Raw genomic sequence first — 25,286 nt, 5'->3', positions numbered from 1 at the left:
GAATTTAGCAGCTGTAAAGTGATGAACTAGAGCTTGATTAATTAAGGACTTGAATATTTTGGCTGAAAGCGGGAGAATGCTAATGGGGCGATAATTTAATGGGTCAGTTCTTTCGCCAGAATTCTTGAAAATTGATACCACAGAAGCAGTTTTCCAGCAGTCAGGAAAGCAGGATTCGTTTAGGCATTTATTGAAAAGTTTGGAGAGAACTGGAGCAACCTCAGCGGAGCATTTTTTTAATAGCACAGCCGAATTGAATTCTCATCCTCAATACTTGGCTGGCAAATGATAAAAGAAGAACTGTAGTACCCCACTTTTCTTTGGTGCTACCATTTGTTTTTACTAATGACTAACTTCACAAAAGTTTTAGTGGCCCCCTAAGAGTGAAGGTCGGTGACTCAAATATGGTGATGGGAGAAAAAGGCATCAAGTGTTTCCATTTTTATCTTTTTTTCTTTTTCTTTTAAAGAAAGTTCCTTACTCAAGAAAGGAAGGAAGCCATTTTATTCTGACTGAAGTGATGAAGATGTGTTGTAAGAGTCAAGAACACATCTTGAAATGTTATATCTTTTGTGTTATTTAACTATTATACTATTTGCATATATATGTGTGTGTGTATGTGTGTAAATAATTATGTGTGTAAATAATTATACACACACACACACACACACACACACATATATATATATATATATATATATATATATATATATATAAAATTTTAGTCATTCAATAATTCAATTATTTAGGTGGGATAGTACTTATAGAATATAACTGCCAGTAATATCTTGTACTATCATAGGTTTCCATACCAGTTGATTGTTGGATAATTTTATTCTGAAAAGTGTGTGTATATATATATATATATATATATATATATATATATATAAAATATATTTTAGTCATCGACATACAGACCTGTTTCGTTGTTTCACAACTCATCAGTGCCGCTAGACTAACACCTATCCCAAGCCGAGGATCGAACCTAGAACCGTCGTGATGACAGTCGGCAGTTCTAACCCCCTGACTACGGAATCGGTGGCCGAAATTAACTTGTCCGAATGTCTATTTAAATAAACATCCGTCCGCCACTCGTAGAGGGCTCAAATGTTTGTTTGTAAACAAACCGCGAGCTTCGCATTTTTCAGCTAAATTAAGTAGCGAGTAAGATAATTTACGATAGTGCTCTACCCAAGAGGGGGGCTTTATAAAATATATTTTAGTCATCGACATACAGACCTGTTTCGTTGTTTCACAACTCATCAGTACCGCTAGACTAACACCTATCCCAAGCCGAGGATCGAACCTAGAACCGTCGTGATGACAGTCGGCAGTTCTAACCCCCTGACTACGGAATCGGTGGCCGAAATTAACTTGTCCGAATGTCTATTTAAATAAACATCCGTCCGCCACTCGTAGAGGGCTCAAACGTTTGTTTGTAAACAAACCGCGAGCTTCGCATTTTTCAGCTAAATTAAGTAGCGAGTAAGATAATTTACGATAGTGCTCTACCCAAGAGGGGGGCTTTATAAAATATATCTTAGTCATCGACATACAGACCTGTTTCGTTGTTTCACAACTCATCAGTGCCGCTAGACTAACACCTATCCCAAGCCGAGGATCGAACCTAGAACCGTCGTGATGACAGTCGGCAGTTCTAACCCCCTGACTACGGAATCGGTGGCCGAAATTAACTTGTCCGAATGTCTATTTAAATAAACATCCGTCCGCCACTTGTAGAGGGCTCAAATGTTTGTTTGTAAACAAACCGCGAGCTTCGCATTTTTCAGCTAAATTAAGTAGCGAGTAAGATAATTTACGATAGTGCTCTACCCAAGAGGGGGGCTTTATAAAATATATTTTAGTCATCGACATACAGACCTGTTTCGTTGTTTCACAACTCATCAGTGCCGCTAGACTAACACCTATCCCAAGCCGAGGATCGAACCTAGAACCGTCGTGATGACAGTCGGCAGTTCTAACCCCCTGACTACGGAATCGGTGGCCGAAATTAACTTGTCCGAATGTCTATTTAAATAAACATCCGTCCGCCAGCTATTTTATATTAGATCTTGGCACAAAGAAATGTGATTACTATAAAAAGATAGAGCATTAACATAAAAAATAAAAATATTTACATCATTTTTTTAATTCATCAAAAGTTTAAAAAGGTTATTTTCTTCATTCCCATGGAATTTGAAAAATTAGACTTTTTTCTTCAGTGGAACTCGCTAACAAAATAAAAAGTATAGAAATACTATAAGTTCTACAATTTATAATCACTTTTTTGAACATGGCAACTTTCAATGTTTTCAATTTTATGCTAATTAGCAATTCTATAGTATTTCTATATTTTTATTTTGCCAAAGGAAAAAACCCGACTTTTGAAACTCCATAGTACAAGGAAATTCTTTCATTATATTTCTTGTTTTTGATATTTTGATGAATTAATTATGTAATAATTTTTTTCATCTTTTTATTTTTTCTTATATATATATATATATATATATACATACACATTTCAGAATAATTATTTTTATTTAACAATCAGTTGGTATGGAAACCTGTGATTACGCAATCTGGATCTACAATTTTCATATCCTTTTCTTCAAATACTCCTGCTACAGGACTTCTGATTAATTAATTATTTTGACTTTGACTTTCCATGTCTCACTGACTTTAGCAAATAGGGTACATACCTTTCTAAATATTTGCTAATATTTTCTCTCCTCTGATGAGATGGTAGACATCGAAACCCTATAGGTTAAGGAGATTAATTTTCAAACGTATTCATTGTCTTGCTTAGAATAATAAAAATCTTTGATATGAAACTCAACCACTTCATTTCAATAAGGGTTTTTTGAAATTCATTGAATCACAATTTAAAATATATATAGGTTATCCTATTGGATTTCATTTGTTATTATTGTACCATGTTTTAAAATTAATGTGTGATATTTTAAAAGTTCCTTCTAATGTTATGAAGTAAAAAAGAAAAAAAATATTACAAAAAACAAAAAAAAAATGAGTAAATAAGTTTATCAGCAGAGCAAAAGTATAGGAAGTTGTTCACCACAAAAGGAGCTAAAATAGGATTGTTAATCAAGGTGTGGCCCAAAATAAAAGGATTGGACAATAGAGGTCAATATATTTACAGTTAGTTTACTGTCAGTTTTAGGAGTGGCAATGAGTTTAGCAACAGTTAGAGACAGTTTAAGACAGTTTTTGGTTTATGATGGTTGAAGACAGTTTGGAGTTGAGGACAATTTCCAGTCAGACACAGTAGAAGGCAAGTGGTGGCTTGAAGCAGATCAAGATCTGCTGACATAGATCGGCAAAGAGCCTTTGACAGATGATGTAGATGTGGACCTTAGCATTTAGAGGATTATATCCCATGATGGTGTCATGCATGCACCAGAGCCCAACCAATATATACAGAATGTGGCAGGGTTTGTGTTTTCTTTTGTTTCTCTGGCATTTTTTATACTTGTGAGCCAGTGATACCCCCTCCCCCCACACACAACTCAGCAGTCGCCAATGTGTGAGAGGTGATAAAAACATGACCAGAACGAGAATAGTAGATGGAAGATAAAACCATGGAAATAGCGTTGGGGTCGGCAATTGTCGAGCGAGAGGGAGAGCATGTGGTCTCACAAATCTAGCCCACACCAGAATAGCAAAGTTTGAAGGTTTAAGGTCAAATTCATAGAATTTCAAAACATCCGACTCCAAATTTTAAAGTCTTTGATTATTTAGACTATCTGTTAATTCTTTGAAGATGAAAACATCTGACTCTGATTCCTAATATTATATAAGTCCGACTCTGATTGATTCTTTTCAAAAATCATCAACTTCAATTCCACAATTCTGGCCTAAACAACTGATAATATGAAACATTTAAAAATAATCATCTAAAAATAAAAATCAGTAAGGGGAAATAACTTACATTTTTAATTGAAGATTATAATAAGAGTTGACTGTAGACATAAAAAAGATAAAATATACGAAACTTATCTCTGCTCGTTTAGTGTACAACTAATGAAAATATTAAGCTTCTAAAATCCTCACTTACTCGTTCAGAATTGGTATTGGAATTGGACAAATTTGAGCCTATTTTCTGATGCCAAAATTTATTTCTTTATTTATCTTTTTTATTTGATTTTAGTTTAAGAAGCATCTTCCACTCTTGTAGTAATAAAATAATAAATATTTATTGATTTAAACTTCCAGTAAGACTAAAATCTCTGATCACTCCCCTCACAAATGTGTTTTTACGTTTGAGAAAATATATGCACATTTAAGATGTGTTTTTAAAGTAATTGGGACAAAATAACATTTTTATAGTTAAATATTTAGAGATTTATAAAGAATCGGAATCGGTAATTGTATTGGAAATGGGAATTTAATACAGAATCTGTAATTGTATTGGAATCGGGAAAAATATTGGAATCGTGCCATCATTAATATATGTGTGTGTGTTGTGTGTGCGTTGTGTGTGTGTTGTGTGTTGTGTGTGTGTGTGTGTGTGAGGACACTTCTCAATCTATATACTCAATAAATTTTTGATCCAAAAATTTGAAATTTGGTATATAGGGTATTCAGACATGTGGAAAACTTTTTAATCTGTTTCCATCTGGAAAAAAGGGCTGCTAAGGGATTAACAATGAAAACGTGGTATGTTGAGGCTGTCAGATTTTTATCTGTTTACTGTTTCACAACTGCATATGCACTAATCGTTCAAATTATGTTTAGAATAAGAAGGTTTGAAAGCACCTTTTAGAGATCGTGTTCAGTTAGGCTGATGGTTATCGTATTTGACTCACTGTCTTTAGTTTTTGGTTTCGATCTCAGCTCGAGTATATTTTTTTACTTACAAGAAATGAACTGTTTAGAAAAAAAATAATACTTGTATGCACATGTTTCAGTTTCTTTCCATTTTTTTACATATTTAAAAAAAAATAAAATGTAATGTTACATTTAATACCGGGCAACGTCGGGTACATGTAGTATATCTATAAAAGTGAGAATATGTGTGTATGAGGACACTTCTCAACCTATGTACTCAACAAATTTTTGATCTACAAACTTGAAATTTGGTATATAGGATATTTAGATATGTAGAAATTTTTTTTAATCAGTTCTCATCTGGACAAAAGGGCTGCTAAAGGGTCAAAATTGAAAAATTGATACGTGCAGATCATCAGATTTTTATGTGTTTGTCAACTGTTTCATGAGGTTTGAAAACACTTAAAATCGTGTCAAGCTGGTTTAATGGATATCGTATTAGACTCACTGTTTGTAGGTTTTGTTTGAAGACTGCTGACCTGCGTAATCGTTATAAGGGTGGAGGTAATGCCTCGGATATGATAACAGAACAGATACTCCATTACCATCTCCTTAGTGTTGAATATTGAAAGATTCTGAAATAAACTGAATTAAGCATTAAAAGATAGTAAAAAGTATAGCTTCGGTTTCAGACAGATAGATACCAAATCTACATTAGTAATAGATTTTATTTTTATTTTTTTTCTATTTTAAACTAGTTTTCTTATTTTGTTTTTAATTGTAATTCAACTGATTGTGCCAGTGATGTTCTTACCACCCCCTCCAAAAAAACTGATTTTGAATAAATAATTTAAATGTGAAATTTTGTTGGAAAAATTATATTGACAAGACTATTCTTTAATATGAATTTGATTTTTTTTTTCTCTTTTTTTTCAGTTGGATTGAATATAAAATGTCTTGTCTTAAACAATTTGGAAAGATCATTTTGATCTTGTTAAACACAATTCTTGTGGTAAGTAGCCTTTTTTCTTTTTTTCCCTTTTCCTTTCTCCTTTTTTCCTTTTTCTTTTCCTTTTTCCTTTTCTTTTTCCTTTTCTTTTTTCTTTTTCCTTTTTCTTTTACTTTATTTTCCTTTTCTTTCTCCTTTTTCTTTGTTCATTTTCTTTGTTCCTTTTTTCTTTTTTTTTTCTCCTCCTTCTTTCTAATATATTTAGGCAAACGAAAGGATTGGTTTCGTTTCCATGATTCAGATTCAACGTTCGTTCTTTTATTAGATATCATATTACTTGTAGAGTTATCTGACATTCGTCGCAGATGAAAAAAAAAGAAAAAGATCTTTTCCTAAAATTAATATTATATGTTAAAAAAAAAAAATATGTTCACAAGAATTATCGACCTCAAATTCATATGATATTAAATTGTTTTTAATGCCAATACATAATTAAAGCAAAATAAATTGTTTTTAACTATGAAAATAATTTCTAACGCTAGTCATAATGATTATCTATTCATTTATTTATTTTTATTATTTCTTTTATTTGAATTCACGTTTTGAAACATGACATCTATAATATAAATCTCACCTGTCTGTTTAAATGTATGTATGTATGTATGTATGTATGTATGTCAGGTCATGTCATGTGCTACTGGTACCATGTAACCCAGTACTACCTGCCTCATGGTCAGGTCACCGGCGACTAAGCTGGTTCCCCCACCAGACTTGTTTGGTGAGAAGGGCAGCTAGTCTCCCTGAAAGATTAAAAACAAGACCTTCCAAAGGGCGAATGAACTCTTTTTCTGGGCCAACGGCCAACTAGCACTGTGTATATGTTTGTGTGTGTATATGTGTATTGGGGTGGAGAGGGCTCCCGTAAGCCGTGGTGAAGGCAACCTTTCTAGGAGAAGCAAATCTCTGATTTAAAAAACCATAAAGCGGAAGACCATTACCCGCATTAAGCTGGTCTGCAGTTTAATTTGTTGCTGGCTATCTTGCTCTTGCTTGTTGCTGGATCTCAACATTTTGAACCAAGAGAGAGACTTAGCTGTCGTACAAAGCTAAGACTCTGTAACATCATATTTGTATAGATACTCCCTCAGGTATTTGGGCTCATGGATTTTAAATGTCTGAAGGAGTGGCACTCGTCTGACAAGACGTTGCAATCATGTATGTATGTATGTATGTATACCTAAAACTTGCGACAGAGGCTACGGATTTTCATAAGATCAATATCATTTTGAAGCTCGACCCTTTGGGCGACAAATATAAAAAAATTGGCTAAAAACATTAATTCCTTCACCCTCAACTGGGCACTTTTCTACAAGGAGGGGTCACTTTTTTCGCCGATATTTTCGAAAGTCGTCCCCTTTTTTCGATTGACTAGCTTTAATTTAAACCTTCACCACTTCCAGTTTGGCGTTGGACACAACGGCAAAGACATCATGTTTTTTTTTTTTTTTTTTTTTCACGTTCTTTGCCTCCTTTGTGGTACGGGTTTGAGCCTGCCTGCCTACTACCACTTTTTTTTTTTGTTCAACACACACCTCCAAACATCCGGGCAGCACCGGGCAGCTAGGCTAGTAAATCATAAATCAATGACGTCATACCAAAGCTATAATTATTTTGTTAAATCATGGTTTGACTTTCACCAAGAGATTTTTTTTTTAGGATTCTAACCATCCCTTTTAAATGCAATTGTTTAGATTTCTCTTGTATTTCAATATATTCATCAGATAGTTTTTGAAATGTTTTTTCAAGAGCCTTGTAGCTTCTATGATTACTGGAGATGCAGATCTTCCTAAGGTTCTGGTTTCTCTTCATATTGTACATAAGACTTTGGTATTTAGTTATCTTCTCCCATTCAGCTCTGTTGAAGCCAGCATCAGGCTTCAACTTTTTTTTTTTTACTTAGGAGTCACCACTTATCAAGGCCAGAAGGCTATTCGAGGATAAGGGTTAGTGAATGGTAGTGGAGCGCAATTGTTAATGGTGTAAATTGGGTAGATTTTGATTATTTATGGGGCCTGTTCAACAAGAACTTGTTTACATTGGATTTGAAGGCTACCATGTTGTATTCAACTGGGAAGCAAGTCAGTGGAAGAGTGCTTCACAGGCTGGCAGTTCTGGGAAATAAACTTTGTTCATGGAATCTGCATTTAGATTTATGCACAGATAGAGAGTGGGGGAAATCGTATGTAGTGGTTGTAGCTAGTCGAGTGTTTTTTTTTTTGTGAAAGTTTGGCAAGGAGGGACCATAAGTTGGAGTTCAGTAAAGCACTTGCTATGAAAATAATGATAGCGCAGAGACAGGCTTGCAACGTCTCTTCTCAGATCACTATGTCAGGTTTAATAGTTCCTATTAGCTGTAAGGATTGCATAGTCATAGTGGATGGTGAATAACTTATTTCCAACTGTTCTTTCTGGTATATGTTCCAAAAACTTGCTGCTACTCTGGATATTCAACTTTTTACAGATAATCCAGTGGAAATATTTATGCATTCCATTTTGTCACATTGTATAGTTCCCAAGCAGAACCTTACGTGACTCACACTCTCTCCTTCTGTGTGATCTCTGATGAGAAGGAAAGCATTTCTTTCGAAACTCTGCAGATTAAAGACAATCCACTTAATTTGTGTCTCCTTTTTGAAAGTTAAATATGTTTTTAACTCTTCTTAAAGTGTTTTTTTTAAACATATTTTATTAATAATACTTATAATTAACAAACAGTGTACAAAAAGGGAAACACATTTTTCATATGAGTCAAGGATACATCGTCGACACTCAGTCCAACAGTCTGTGGACCACTGAGACATAATTTTACTCTGCTCTGTTAGAGTGAGGTATAGTATGTTCAGTGCTAAAAGGTTCACTTTTCCATATTTTAGTTTCTCTTTGAGAAAGGTTTACTTTAGCGCCAATGACCTGAGCTACACTCCCGGGTAATGCTGATTTGGCTACTCAGGCTATTTCTTTAAGATCAGAATACACTTCTGCATGATGTGTTGTCTTGTCTTATTCCTATCCTATCATCTGGTTTGGATCTGCATCTAGCTGCGCTGGCAATGAAGTAAATAATGGCACGACTAATATGGGTTCTCTCTTACAAAGAACCATTATGAAAATTTCATTTTCTCTTCAACTTCCATGAACAAAGTTTCTTTCCTAGAAATTTCCATCAGTTGAATACTAGAGGGTTGCTCCCCAGTTGAATACAACTTGGTCGTTTTTTTAATGTCAACAAATTCTTATCAGATTGCCCACTTAAATATGAAGTTCGTTTCAAAAGTAATGTCTCTATTTTTTTTAATTCTACCCAAACAGATCAGAGGGTATTGCAAATTGCATTGCTATGATGACTGAACTTGTACATTCATGACCTCAAAGTTTCATTTCTTTGTTGCAGATATTGACGATGTAGCTCTCATATCATGGATATGCGTCAGAAGCAAAGATGCATTATTGAATTCCTGGCAAAAGTTATTGAGAATGGTGGTGACTATGTAGAAAAATAAATTCTAAAGCGCAAAAGGTTGCTCACTTTAATGGTACCACTCCCATTCTCATAGCTTTTTAACTTAAAAAAAAACAAACTTTTGGAATAACCCTCATAATCAAATTTTAGCCATTTAAACCACCGTTTCGAATTCTCTCAAAGATGTTGACCGAAATTTTCATTAACCCTTATCAATGCCCAAAGGTCAATTGAGATTAAGTGGAGACTCATATAAAAAAAAAAAAATAAATAATCACTGACATGTTGATTGAGATAAAAGTTGACAGCTTACAACTGATGATATACATCCTTATCAATCAGAACACAGGCAAAGCCATCCCTATCACAGGCTGGGAGATCTAACATCTCCCAATGTGACGGCATCAGTCAGAATTATTTGGGGCAATACATACAAGGGTAACATCATATCACAAATATTCATACTTGCTGCATTTATCATGGGTCGATTGAGACAACTCTTTCCAAAGTTCACCACATCCTGAATACTATATCACAAAGAGCAGATTAACTGTGCATCACATTTATTAACAACTTAATAACATGCACTCCAGGTTTCTAAACATTTTTCCGTTGTGTGCATTTGATGCATTGCGTCTTTGTCTTATCAGCTTCATGAGCAAGATAGAGATCAACTACTATTGAGAGGACAAGTTATACGTTTAGAAAAATAAATGAGATCAACAAAAAAAAAAAAGTAGAAAGAAAGAAAAATGTAGTTGTCAGTTTTTCAGTTAAATTTTATTATTTTGGTACTAGGCCACTTTTTGAACCAGATAAAATTGATTTATATTGACATGAAAAATATGTAAACAGCTGAAAGAAGCCGAATCAAAACCCATGTCAAAATCAACAGAAAAAAAAGAAATGGAAAAAAAAAACTCACTGTGTGTTTATTTTTATGACATTTATTTTTGACAAAGAAAATCAATGAAATAATTTTTTTAATAAATTGCGTTTTTATAAATAAACTAAAAATTGTAAAGAACGTAATAAAACAAAAGATCTTCACAGATTTTTTTTTTCATTGGTTTTGGTTCTGGTACAGCTTTTGAACCAAACAAAAATGATTAAGGTTTAAAAAAAATAAACGTTCAGATTTTTGTCCAATTTAAAAGCTGTACAAATGTCACAAGAATTTTTTTTAGTTATTTTCGAAACATCACAGATTCTCTTTTGTAGTTAGCACAGACAGGGAGAGGGGTTTCAGTGTTCCTGTTTGGTACTGTCACCAGGAAATCCTTCTTTTCTGCAGGTTCATATCAATTTAAAACCCAGAGTTGTAGTCTGTTTCTTTCTGATTGCCTAAGTGATTCAGCATCATCCGGCTGTTTATATAAATGACCAGAAGATTCCAAACAAAATGTCGGTTTTGTCTGGTCCAAAAACTCTGAGTACAATTATTTGAAACATAAAGATTCAATTTTTTTTCAATTTTTTTTTTTTTTAGAAGCTACCCAATCATCATAAAGTGTACTTTCTGGAAAGCTATATAACAAATGTTCTATCAAAGGCACACAAATATATATATGTGAAGTGTATTTTTACATTTGGGAAAATATCTGCACACTTAACATTTGTTTTTATGGTGATCAAGAATAAATAACAACTTGTTAAGTATTTAGAGATTTATAAAGAATCAGAATTGGAATCGGTAGTTTTATCGGAATCGGGGAAAAATATTGGAATCTTTCCATCACTAATATATATATATATATATATATATATATATATGATGATTGCAACGTCTTGTCAGACGAGTGCCACTCCTTCAGACACTTATAGTTCATGAGCCCAAATGCCAGAGGGAGTATCTATACAAAGATTATGTTACAGAGTTTTAGCTTTGTACGACAGCTAAGTCTCTCTCTCGGTTCAAAATGTTGAGATCCAGCAACAAGCAAGAGCAAGATAGCCAGCAACAAGTTAAACTGCAGACCAGCTTAATGCGGGTACTGGTCTCCCACTTTATGTTTTTTTTTAAATCAGAGATTTGCTTCTCCTAGAAAGGTTGCCTTCACCACGGCTTACGGGAGCCCTCTCTACCCCAACACACACATATATATATATACATACAAATATACACGGTGCTAGTTGGCTGTTGACCCCGAAAAAGGGTTCATGCGCCCTTTGGAAGGTCTTGTTTTTAATCCTTCAGGTAGACTAGCCGCCCTCCTCACCAAACAAGTCTGGTGGAGGAACCAGTTTAGCCGCCGGTGAACCGACCATGAGGCAGGTAGTACTGGGTTACATGGTACCAGTAGCATATGGTATGATGTGACATCAAAAAACATGCAGTTTATCTGATTTTCTAATTAAGCCAACAATGGGAGATGACATGTTGATTTTCTGTCCATCTTATTTCTCAAATCCACTCAACTGGGGATCAACCTATCTATAGACTACTGCACTATCTGCAAAAACAATTTCCATAATTTCAGCTGCATTGAAAATTTTCCAACCGCACTAATTATATTCAACTGGATTTAAATTTGGATTTGATTCTTTCAAAAGAATTATTTTCGTCTTTTCGGATTACCTTTGAAAGAATCTTCATGCAAGCTGCAATTTTATGCCCAGTTTGTTCTTATTATTTTTTACATTTCCTACATTTTTTCACTCGTTTTTAAAGGACGTGTACATCTTTACAATTTATTACTATAATAAATTGTGGTTTCATTTAATGCCATAACCAGCAAATTCTAGCATTGCTACAAATATAATTTGCTGATTTCTTTCTGTCCTTTGATGAGAAGAATAGCGAGAATAGCATTCTTTGAAACTCTGCAAAATAAGGACTTTGTAAATTGTTTTTTGGCGTATTCAGTCGAACAATAAATTTGATTGTAAATTTTAACTTACAGTGTTAATTTTTTTTCTCTTATATATAATGTTAGTAATAAGTATAGATATATTTTTTTTAATTTTTTCTTTTTTTGGGAGAATAACACTGCTGTTCTCATCATTTTGGGAGAATAACAATGAAGTGTTATTCTCCCAAAATGATGAGAACAGCAGTCGGAATAATACAGAAACATAATCTAAAATCATTTTCTATTCATGTTCAATTTTAGAGTGAGTTGTTCCCCTTTGCTTGCTTGGACAGTAGTATTAATTGTCAAAAGGAACATTCAATTTCTGTGCTGTCCTTTTTTTTTTTTTTTTTTTTTACACAGTGATCACCACTTATCAAGGCCCGGAAGCCACTCAGGGATAAGGGTTATTGCAAGTACATTACGTTAGTGTGGAGATTTGATGAAGTGTTTACTTAAGGGGGCAGTTCATTAGGAATTTGTTAACGTTGGACTTGAAGACATCCAAGTTGTAGTCCGGTGGGAAGCAAGCAGACGGAACAGGGTTCCACAGGCGTGCAGTTCTAAGAAAGAAGCTTTGTTCATGGAATCCGCGTTTTGATTTAGGCACAGATATAGAGTGGGGGAAATTTTTCACAGTGGATTCAGCTAGACGGGTGTTTTTCATGAAAGATTGGTTAGGGGGGACCAGAGATTGGAGTTCAGACGAGCACCTGCCATGGAAATAACGATAAAACAAGGATAGGCTCGCAATGTCTCTTCTGTGGGAGAGAGGTTGCAGGGTAGAGAAAAGGGCATCCCCCACTAAGCCACAAAGTCTATTTTGTACTCTGTCAAGGCAGGATAGGCTGTTTTTAGCAGCTCCTGCCCAGATATGGCAACAGTATTCCATCTTTGGATGTACTTGGCTTTTATATAGATAGAGAATTACATCAGTAGTGAGATATCTTCTGGAGTGGTAGAAGGATCCCACCATCTTTCCAGCGACTTTGGCAACAGACTTGATGTACGTGTTCCATTTCAGATCAGGAGTAAAGTTCAAACCCAGAATCCAGTACTAATTAAGGAGAGACTTTCAACTTTGACACTATCCTTTTTTAAATGACCAGTGTGCTGTTAGCAATCTAATATTTGTGTCCAGACTGAAAACTGAGATGAAAAATAGATAAACACATAAATTCTCTCTTCTCCTGTATTTATATTTTGTGCTGAATATGTGTATTCAAATGAATATTTTTTATCAATCAAACTTTGGCCCAGGGCTACTGTTACACTAGATATCTTTTTATTCTCTTACATGATAATATATACAGCATAATCACATTGATACACCGATTCTTGTTAGATCACTGAAGTTAAACAATGTTGAGCCGGGTCAGTATCAGATGGGGGACTATTTTTGAATACTTGGACCTGTATTTCATGTTTGTATATGTGCTATACTTTTCACACACATTTTAAAAGATGATGCCGTTTGATCATCAAATATAGTGATTGGTGGTTAATCTGATGTCACTAAGGTGAAAATTTCCGACTTCACTCATTTTAAAATGAATTGTTCCAAATTCAAATTATGTTGCACTACAATTTAAAGCTACAATTTTTAAATAAATACATTTCAAAAAGCTGCATTCATTTTATTGACTTGAATAATGTTTCACTTACAATAATTTCCATGGTAAGAAAATGGATAATATTTATTGTTTTAAAAAGAATTAAATTGCTACAATCTATATATCTATAAAAGTTAGAATGTGTGTGTGTGTGGACACTTCTCAACCTATATACTCAACGAATTTTGATTTACATGAAATTTGGTATATAGGGTATTCAGACATGTGGAAAACTTTTTAAGTAGTTTTCATCCGAAAAAAGGGCTGCTAAGGGGTTAAAAAAAAATTGGTACTTGCGTGTCATCATTTTTTCTCTATTTGTCAGCTCTTTTATGACTGTGCTGTCACAAATCGTTCACATTATGTTAAGAATGAATAAGTTTGAAAACACTTTTTTAAAGATAATGGTTATCATACTTTGTCATTTTTTATTCATTTTTTTTATGGAAATTGCTCCAGACAAGGCATGAAGCCACTTAATGTAAGGGTAATATATATATATATATATATATATATATATATATATATAGTACTTCAAGGTCAAAACTTGTCAACAATAAGTGTTAGATGAAATAGATTCTGACCTAGAAAACAGCAATTCTTTCCTCATCGTCAGAAACATCGGTCTTGGAGTGTGAGGACTAAAGGACAAAATAAGGGAAGCAAGAAGCTGCCGAAAGTAAAGCTAAGATCCACTTTCTGCGTTCCTTTATACAGCATAAATTTTACACACTGGTTTCTATTAAATCCTCTGAAGTTAAGCAACGTTAAGACTGGCCAGTACAAGACGAGTGACCTTTTGAGATATACCAGGTGCTGACAAATAGAGAAAAATCTGATGACACACAAGTACCAATTTTTAAATTTTAACCCTTTAGCATGCCTTTTTTCTGGGTGAAAACTGATTAAAAAGTTTTCCACGTGTCTGAATACCCTATATAGCAAATTTCATGTCTGTAAATCAAAAATTTGTTGAGTATATAGGTGTGGCAATTTCTATACATATTCAGCCATTAGAAAAAAAAAATGAGTCACAGCACTTTCTCTAGAGGTTAATGTTTCACTCACACCTACTGACATAGGATGTCAAAAAAAAAAATAGTTAAAAAAGAAAGGCTTGCTTAAATTTCCAGGATGTGTCACTCCTTTCTGTAAAAAAGAAATCCTATTTGAAGGAAATCGGAATTTCTTTTTAGTCATTACTAGTGTAAGGCAGAATAGAAAAGTGTTGGCCATTATTTAAAAATTTTCCTACGAAAATAATGAAACAAAAATGAAAATGTTTTCTCTACAAAATAATCTGTGTAATTTTTAATTACACCAGAAATTCCCAACTGGGGTCCACAAAAGCTTGGCGACTCTTTTTTGGACCCTGTCTAGGAGCGAGAGACTAGTGTCAGATGCACCAACCCAGATGTAGCAACAATACTCCATGCATGGGCAAACCGTTGCCTTGTAGAGGTACAGGATACTCTCAGGTGTGAGTAGCCTTTTAGCACGGTAGAGAGAGCCCATCTTCCTAGCACAGCCTTGGCAATTATCTCAATGTATTTGTTCCAATTCATGTTGTCTGTTAATGTTAACCCTAAGAGCTTGAGGGAAGTACTTTCAGGCAGTGTATCATTAACCATGGCAATCAGTGGTTGAAAAGGTTTCTTGTAATTATTAAAGGAAATAAGTTTAGTCTTGGCAGGATTGAACGTTACCAACCGGAGAGCAAGGCAAGCTTGATGTAATGAATTTAATAATTTAGACGACACCTTGAAACTACCTGCTCTGCTTGTACATAATCATGTTTTCATCTTCTTGTTAGATCATTGAAGTTAAGCAACATTAAGCCGGGTCAGTACTAAAATGGGTGACCACTTGAGAACACCAGGTATTATATATGCTCACCACTTACCTCGCCATTGTTTCTAGTCATCCAGGATTTTTCCTTGTACCTAGAAATGAGCAGTGCCAACCTAGGAGGTATGTGGTAGGGGGTTGCACAAACCTTGCTTCACCTTTATAGGGGGTATCCATTGTTTCCCAAGACAAAGCAGAGGACATAGTCTCATGCTGATAGAGATACATTCCGAAGGAAAGTGGTAGAAGACATTGAACGTGCCTCAACTATGTATGAGGGGCGTCCATAAACTTTATAGCCTTCTCTGTTAAAGCAAAAGCACAAAGACAGGTGTGGAAATCAAACCATCTTAAACTAGAACGTCAATCACCAATTCTAATGAACATCTCATTCACTAGAGAGATCATTTCACCAATCTGCTAAACCATTACCAACAGCCACTATTAACTCCTCCTACGAATAATGCTGGTTCAACTCCTTACAGTCAAATAACAAATAATGCTAAACGACAAGCTTAAAAGAAGTCCCAAAAATAAAACTGCAGACAAAAATCACATCCCTGCTGTGATCTCCAAACACAATGCAAACATACTAGAGCTTGCAATCCAGCACATCAGCACCTGTATTTTGGAGACTGAAATGCTCTCGTCTGACTGGAATGATGCAACACTGGTACCAATATTTAAGACAATAACCACTGCTGTAACAACTACTGTGATATCAGCCAGATTGATATGGCAGATAAAACAGGGTTCACACAGGCTTGAAAAGTGCTTGAATTTGGTCTTTTGCCTTGAAAAATGCTTGAAAATATGGAAAATGTTTGGAAAAGGCCTTATTTCTATTTTTTATTTGAAAAATCCTTAAAAACATAGAAAATGTTTTGAAAGGTCTTGTTATGTCCAGTAAAAATTTGTGTTGAAATATTAAAAATAGGATCGAAGTAAATACTATTAAAGTAGTTTTTAAGTATTAATAAAAATACCATTAAAATATTTTTTAAATAGTAAAAATAAAACTGAAATACATTGTTCTGAAATAGCATCATATTATTGTGGATACAAGATTTGCGACCCTTAATCATAAAACTAGCCTGGGTGCCTGATGTTTCCCAGGTGTTTGGAGGTGTGTGGATAAAAAAAAAAAAAAAAAAGTGGTAGTAGGCAGGCTCAAACCTGTACCATGAAGGATGAAAAGAATGTGAAAAAAAAAATGTCTTTGCTATTGCACCCATCACCAAACCGGAAGTGACGAATGTTTAAATTAAGGCTAGTCAATCGAAAAAAGAGGATGATCTCCGAAAATATTGGTGAAAAAAGCACCACCTCCCTGTAGAAAAGTGCCCAGTTGGGATGACGGAATTAATGTTTTTAGCCAATTTTTCGATATTTGGCGTCCGAAGGGTCAAGCTTACAAAACGATACTAATCTCGTGAAAATCCGTTGCCTCTGTTGAAAGTTTCAGGCAGACATACATGCATACATTTAAACAGACAGGTGAGATTTATATTATAAACTAGCCTGGGTGCCCGGATGTTTGGAGGTGTGTATTGAGAAAAAAAAAGTTGTAGTAGGCAGGCAGGCTCGATCGAACCTGTAACGCAAAGGTGGAAAAGAAAGTGGAGGTGTGTGTAAGGGTGTTCGTGGAGCAAAAAAAAAGAAAAATTGCGAGCACAAAAAAAAATAGGAGTAGTAAGCAGGTTCGAACCCATAACGCACCAGAGGAAAAAGAGGTGAAAAAAAAACAAACGGTCTTATCGCTGCGCCTACTGCAGTTGTGACGTCATGGGCAGTCAAAATAATGCCTTTTATGCGACGTCATTGACGCTAGGTTTGAATGACTTGTAAAAAATGTCAACGAAAAAAACGACCCTCCTTGTAGAAAACTGCCCAGGTGAGGGTGAAGGAATTAATGCTTTTGGCTAATTTTTCAATATTTGTCGTCCCAAGGGTTGAGCTTCAAAACGATACCGATCTCATGAAAATCCGTTGCCTCTGTCAAGTTTTAGGCAGGCATACATACATACATTTAAACAGACAGGTGAGATTTATATAATAGACTATCGTGGGTACCCGGCGTTGCCCGGGTGTTTGGAGGTGTAAAAGAAAAAAAGGTAGGTAGGTAGGCACGAACCCGAAGCCTTTTTTTTTTTTTTTTTTTTACACAGTGATCACCACTCATCAAGGCCTGGAAGCCACTCAGGGATAAGGGTTATTTCAAGTACATTACATTCTTAAAACCTTGAGGTCAATAGCCTTACCGCTCTGCTACATGGGCAGAGAACTGAGAATGGATGAAATTAAATGGTTAAAAAGTCAAACGATTAAAAAGTTATGTGACAGGTGTGTAAATTTACTGAGGTCAAACATCACGCCATAGGGGAAATGAAATTCCGCACTTAACTTTTGCTGTGAGGCAGTTGTTTTGGTTTTGTTTCCCCAAGATGATGAGGGGGGAAAAAACCAGCTCCCCTGAAAAAAAGAAAGGGGAGTGTCCAAATGAATAGCAATTGTCTGATATGATGGGTTTTTTTCCCCCCAGCATTGATCAAACCTGGATGTCTTAGCTCGAAAGGCAGAGAACGACTTCGCTTTCAGTTTCGCTTTTTTTTTTTTATCCTGAAAAGCCAAAGAAACACACAGCGAGTGAAAAAATCTCAAAAATAGTGTAAAAGTCGCCGAAATTAAAGATACACGCGAGCTCGTTTCGTAAATCTTAAATATTATAATCTACAGAGCATATAAAAGGTTTTAAGAATGAGTGACCCCACCGAGCAAGCCCGCCCCAAAAAAGCCTTTGCCGGACATACACAAAAAATACACACACACAAACACACACACACACACAAACACACACACACACACACACACACATTATAGACTAGCGAGGGTACCTAGCATTGCCCGTGTGTTTTTCGGTGTAAAAGAAAAAAAAAAGTTTTGGTAGGAAGGTAGACTCAAACGCGAAGTTTTGCGGCGAACGTGGAAAAGAAAGTATGAAAACAACCTGGCATCTTACCGCTCGGCCACGAAGGGAGAGGAATGAAAAGCGCTTTAATTTAACGATTAAAAAGTTAAATGACAGGTGCATGAATTTAATGAGATCAAACATCATGCCATAGAGAGAATGAAATCCCGCAGCACTTAACTTTTGCTGCGAGGCAGTTTTTCCCAACTTTGGCTGCACAGTAGTTTTTTTTTTGTGTTTTGTTTCCCCAAATTGTTGGGGGAAAACCAGCTCCCCATAAGAAAAGTAGAGTGTCCAAATGAATAGCAATTATCTGATATGATGGTTTTCACCACATTGATAAAAGCTGATTTGCTTTCTGGACAGTCTTGACGTGAAAGCCAACACACACCGTTTTAATTTAGTTTCACTTTATTTATACTAAAAAGCCAAACAAATGCGTGACACAATGAAATAGCACAAATTTTATAAAAATCAATCAAAATAAATCTAGACATGACGTCCCTTCGCAAATCATGCATATTATTATCTAGGGGGTATATAAACTAATATAAATAATTCTAAGAAATAATAACCCCATGGAGAACCTCAGCGAAAAAAGCATTTCTTGGACATACAAAAATGCGCGCGCCGCATTTGCCTTTTATATAGATAGAAGATTACCTGATGTTTTCTATATAATAACATTGATAAAGGGACATAACTCTTGTATCCACAATACCGGAAATTCAAAATTTAAAAGTAAAATGAACACAGCATAGACCAATTTTAATGGAGAAAATAACATTTAATTGCACTTGGTTGGCTAAACATAAGTGGGTCAGGGAATGTAAATATGATTGTCGACAGGCATATTGTTGTGCATGTAAAAAGGCAGTTTGCTTTTATCAAAATGAGTGAAAGTGCTTTGAAATTGCACATGGCTGGCACTAGATATGGAACAAATGAAAGTTGTAAATAGTTGACCAGTTTTGCACGTTAGAGAACTTCCTTTAAATAATTGTGTAACCTTTAAAACTACTTGATGAAATAGAAATAAATGAAAATGACTTTTCCTGTTGTCAATTATTAAGTTTTTTGGATTTATTATATCATTGTTTATGTATTAAATTTTGTTTTGAAAACTTAAATTTTGTCTGGAGAAGGCCTTGAAAAACTTAGAAAAATACTTGAAAATTGATATTGAAAATCTCTACGAACCCTGTAAAATATATGGAGAAGGCCTTGAAAAACTTAGAAAAGTCCTTGAAAATCGATATTGAAAATATCTATGAACCCTGTAAAATATTCGCTTCTGTTCTTCTGAAATGAATCCAATCAGAACATGACTCCAAAACGAAACTAAACCAGTCAGTCTTAGGATTCTCAAAATTCCGACTCAGATTTTTAGGATTCCCCAAATTCTGACTCGGACCCGAACAGTTTATTTTAAAGTTTTCTAAATATTTTGTATCTGATTTTTCAGAGATTAAAAAATCTGATACCTAAAATTTTTATACATCCGACTCTGACTCTTTTCAAAACCTCCAACTGTGTCACTCTGGTGTTCATACAGGGTTATCTCCTCCAATACTACCTACTGGGATAGACAAAAGATTTTATGAAGGATAAACAATGATTTCATGAAGACTTGTAGAGACACTTTGATGATCATTAAATAAGCATAGGGTGGAACGATAAATTTGTCGCCCTAAAGAAAACAACACTAAAGTTTTATTTTAAAAATTTTATTGAAAAAATCAACTCAGGAAATTTGATTATGTAGTAGAACTGACATCTATTCAATGTAACCACTTTCAGCCTCAATAACCGTCTCAATGTTGTGGTATCGAAGTTCTTGCTACGAATATTATTCAAGGAGAATCATAGATTTGAACTCAATCAAGCATCTTCCATGAAAGTAACAATAGAGCAGAGAGAGAGAGAGAGAGAGAGAGAGAGAGAGAGAGAGAGAGAGAGAGAGAGACTAGCAATGTGAGAAAAGGGCTCTAAGAAATGGAAGAAATCATTCCACATTAGATTTTGAATCCCATTTTGAACTTTGTCTAGGCAACAAAGAGTGTTCTTAGCAACACCCTCCCCTCCCAGATGTGTCAGCAATATTTTATGTTGTGTGAGAATAACATCTAAGATGATAATAATACAAATAATATACACATCCTTTAGATCAAGGTTTCCCAAACTTTAGGACACCATGGAGGTTTTTCACGGAGCACTAACAAGATCATTTCTAAAATAAATATGAAAAACATTAATTTCAAATTTTAACACCAACTAATGATAACGTTTACAACCATTTTTTTGTTTTTGATTAATCAGAAATTGTTGCTTTTTTTCGTTAATTTAATTTTTATTTTCTTTTTCATGAACCATCCTGAAACTCTTTACACCTGTAGTTATATATCACATATATTTCCAGTAAAAAAGATCAATAATTAAATGTCAGCAGTCATTTAATTCTTCCATGTGGAGCATTTAGTCCTCTTTTAGAAAGGGCTTCTGGGGCCCCTAAGTCTCACTCATGAAGCCCACTTTGGGAAGCCCTGCTTTAGATCTTTTTTTTCTTTTAAACCATTTATTATTTTTACTTCTGATAACTATTGTTACTGACATAATAACAACTCAAAAAAGATCAAAGGATGATTAATTGATTTATTTAGCAACTCATATATTAAATGGTAATCCATTCGATGTATTATGATTAAAGTCTGTGATACAAGGCATTTTCGTGGATTTCGAAACTGTTTCTCACTGCAAGTGCAGATAACTCTATTATCGAGTGCAAGGGAAATAATTCAGTATTTTTATTTTTTGCTGCAAATAAGTAAAATGAATGGTTGATCTCCTTATGGAGGTCTGCGACTTGTGTTGCAAACAAGGGAGGTAACTACATTAGACTAAGCGTATAAAGAGATATTGAAGAGACAATTTGGGATGGTTAAAACAAACTTATTAGATGGTTTGTTATTGAAAAATGAAAAGGTTTATTATATAATTAATCAAACAATAAAACAATGTTAATTTAACAAACTAAAAAAAAAAAATGATTTCTGAAAGAGAATTATACGAAAATATAAACTCCATTCAATAAAGGTTAAACATCTCAGCATTTATTCCTAACAATTTCCATATTAGGTATACCCATTAACCCTTATCCTCGAGTGGCCTCCGGGCTTTGATAAGTGGTGATTCCTGTAAAAAAAATTTTTTTTTTAAATTACTGTTTATTTATTATTTATTTTTTTGTAGGTTAGTCAATAATTTTTTTTTTATACTTTGTTAATTAACGTTTCATTTTTAGTTCATCTATATAATATTCTGCTCATTGATTACGCTTTGAAAAGGGCCAAATACAATTTTTGGACAAGAATATGAGAGTGACCTCACTTTGATGTAACCTCGTTTTCGAATATTATAATTAATATATGATCATTGTTGTAATTGGGTGAGAAAGGAACTCCCAGTAATTTTGATGTGCAGTTCTTCTTCACCATAAAAAATAGTGAGCAAAACGTTACATAAAAAAAAAAAAAAAAAATGGAACGTTTGAAAGAAACAAAAAAAAAAAAAAAAAATTATCTACTAAGAGATGTAGAACTGGAGGCATGAATTATTTATTGTCTCTTGCAATGTGATTTCACTATTTGTATTGAACTATGAAGCAAAATATTACTTTCTGGGTATTTATTAGTACTTATTTATTTATCTCATTTGGGCCAGTTTTATATTTAAAATACAGTGGATACTATTTTCATAGAAATGTTAATAAACTCATATTTGCTGTATGCTATTGCTTTTTTTTCAAAATCCCAAAACTAATTTTTTTTGTTGTCCAGAAAAATATCTGCTGTATGAAAACATTTGTTGATTAAATATATTTCTCATTCCTTGGAATTTTCATGGGTTCTGCTATTAATTAATATTCTTTCATTGTTTGATTGATTAATTATATTAAAAATTGTTTTATTGTTCAAGAATTTTTTCTACATTTAAAAATAACAAAAAGCTTGAAACTAAAACATAATCGTTGACATTAAAAGAATTTTAATAACATTTTTTTTTTTTCATTCTAAAATTTTCATTTCACATTCTAAATACATTTTGTTTTTAGAGGTTAATTTTAGGCTTTTATCTTTCAAACACATTCAAATTTTAACGGAAACGAATAAAAAGTTTTATGAAGAATTTGGTTTAAATATACATCGTCTATATAAGTCACGCCCCTTTTTACATCTTAAATTTTTTCTTGCAGTTTGCTGGATTGGCAATTCTTGATGTCTATGCCCACTTTAACACCTGACCAAATTTTTTCTTGCAGGTTGCTGGATTGGCAATTCTTGGTGTCTGCATCTTGTTGAAAGTGAATTCTACAAGTAAACACATTCAGGAAGTAATTGAGGAAGCTGGCGAGATACATCAGTTCAATGTTGCCATCTATTCAATGGCCGGCATCGGTAGCATCGTTCTGCTTATAAGTCTTGTTGGATGTTGTGCTGCCATCTTTGAAAGCAAATTTCTGCTCGGCCTTGTATGTAAACATTTCTTTCTTTAAAATTAAAAAAAAATTATTATTTAATTTTTTTTTTTTTTAATAAAAATCAACTTTTTTTGGAAGTAAAAAATTGACGAGTTGTTAAATACAATTATAAAAATTTAGCAAACATTTACAAAAATGTTTGATTTGAAAAGTTTTCAATTAAATTGTTAAGTTGAGAAAATAATGCTGATTGGTAAGAAATTATGATTTAAAACATTTTAGTGAAGAGAAAAGAATCTTCTTTCTTTATATATATATATATATATATATATATATATATATATACTGATTTGAAAAGTTAAAAGAAAATAACTTGGGTGCCATCAGCTAGAATCAAAACCAAAATATTAAGCACTTCAGATGCATTTCCTTATTTCTCATTCCATGGAATCTCCATAGGTTTCGCTATTAATTAATATTCTTTCATTGTTTGATTGATTAATTGTATTAAAAAACTGTTTTATTGTTCAAGAATTTTGTTACGTTGAAAAATAACAAAAGGGTTGAAACTAAAACATAATGGTCGATAGTTAAAAAATTTTAATATTAAAAATTTTTTTTTTTCTAAAAGTAGCATTACAAGTTGATTTTTTTCTTTTTAGATAATTGTTAATTTTTTTCAACTTGCATGAGAAGAGCTATGTAAAAGATGCTTAAAACCGTTTGAATTATGCAAATACCATCAGTAGTTCAAAAGTTATGAGAATTTTAAGTGCCAAAATTTAGGCTTTTCCGTGGACATTTTTCTTTAGAAAAAGGGGGCTAAATTACGGACCTCAACATTTCAAGGAATTCGATAATTTCACCACCATTTATTTATTTTCCAAGCTATTCTCATGAAACTTGGCACTCTTATGTAAAATTGTATGCTCTTTTTGATTATGCAGTCAAACCTGATATATCTCTTTACCATAAGCCATGAATTATAAATTAAAATGTACAAAGTGGTGACTAGAAATAATAAAACGCTTATCTTTTGGCAATTGTGTTTCTTTTTTCACCGACAATCTTCCAAAACTCATTACTGAGTGCAAAATGTCTTTTCAACCTTTATTTTTTTTAATAAAAACAAGCAAAGTTAAATTATGTGAACATTAAAAATTCAATAAACAATATGTATTTTTTTAACAGGGTGTTCAAAAACACCTGAAGAATTTGAATGCTTATACTTTCAAACCTCAACATAAAATTCAGTGCATATTTAGAATTATATTTATTAAAAAAAAAATGTAGAAAAGTTTTTATGATGTACGTGTTCAATAAGATAACGAAGATGTAATATTCCAAAAATCATGTGGGTTTGGCTAGTAAACGAAAATATTTAGTTGTCAAAGGTTAATTAAACATAAATTTGTCCGTAGAGCCCTGATTTAAATAAGTTTTAATAACGGTTAAATTTTTCAAGGAAGATAAAAACATCCTTGAAATTTTCCTTTCATTCCATCTCGGGTCAACTAAAATAACTGCAATATGGATTTATGAACGTAAACTACCAACATTCATTTTTTAAAAATTAGATTTTTTTTTTTTTCACAAAAGCAAAAATAAAATGTAAAAAAAAAAGATCTCGGTGAAGAATTACTTGAACTCATATTACAAATGTTGTTTTAAACTTTTTCTTTCAAGGCAAGAATTGTAAACATGACTATATTTGAAATTATTCTTTCTATAAAAAAACAAAAACCTGACAAGTGATACATCTCTACAAAAACAAAACTGAGTGAATACTGTTAAAATAATTTTTTAAAAATTACAAAGCCATTCAAACTAAAATGTATCAAATTTTATTAACATCTTGCGAGTTGCATCGTGAATGGAATAGATTAAAAGATAAGCAGAAATTTTAAGGAGGAAATTATCCACACGGGTGTACTATAGAGAGAAGAAATCCTGATTAACCACAGCAAGGGATTATGGGATTATTTACAAAACAAAGGGAGATAATAAAAAGTCAAAAGTTATCGGACTTTCAACATAACAGATTAGAAATATAATCCTAAAATATATAAAAGTGAAAATGTATGTATGTATGTATGTGTATGTTTGTGTGTCTGCTAAAAACTTTCAATAGACACGACAAAAATTCACAAATTCAGTATCATATTGAAGCTCCATCCTTCGCTCAAAAAATATCGAAAAATTGGCCAAAAACGTTCATTTTTTCACCCCGAAATCAACAATTTCGACAGCCCCCCCCTGTCGAAAATTGTTTAT

General features: G+C 33.5%; 1 protein-coding gene across 1 annotated transcript in view; it reads left to right on the top strand.

The window, feature by feature from the left end:
- Nucleotides 1–25,286, top strand: part of LOC145292904 (CD63 antigen-like) — a 62,004-nt gene that overhangs the window by 16,382 nt on the left and 20,336 nt on the right. The window contains exons 2-3 of the mRNA XM_080139044.1: nucleotides 5,722–5,797; nucleotides 22,854–23,063. Coding sequence (XP_079995170.1) covers nucleotides 5,738–5,797; nucleotides 22,854–23,063 — 270 coding nt within the window. The 5' untranslated portion in view covers nucleotides 5,722–5,737. The remainder of the gene's footprint in view (nucleotides 1–5,721; nucleotides 5,798–22,853; nucleotides 23,064–25,286) is intronic.

This window comes from Euprymna scolopes, chromosome 14, assembly GCF_053919585.1.
Source record: "Euprymna scolopes isolate OS-2025 chromosome 14, ASM5391958v1, whole genome shotgun sequence".
NCBI classification, from domain to species: Eukaryota; Metazoa; Mollusca; class Cephalopoda; order Sepiida; family Sepiolidae; genus Euprymna; species Euprymna scolopes.
The sequence above is the reverse complement of the archived record's forward strand: the minus strand, read 5'-3'. Positions and strand labels throughout refer to the sequence as shown.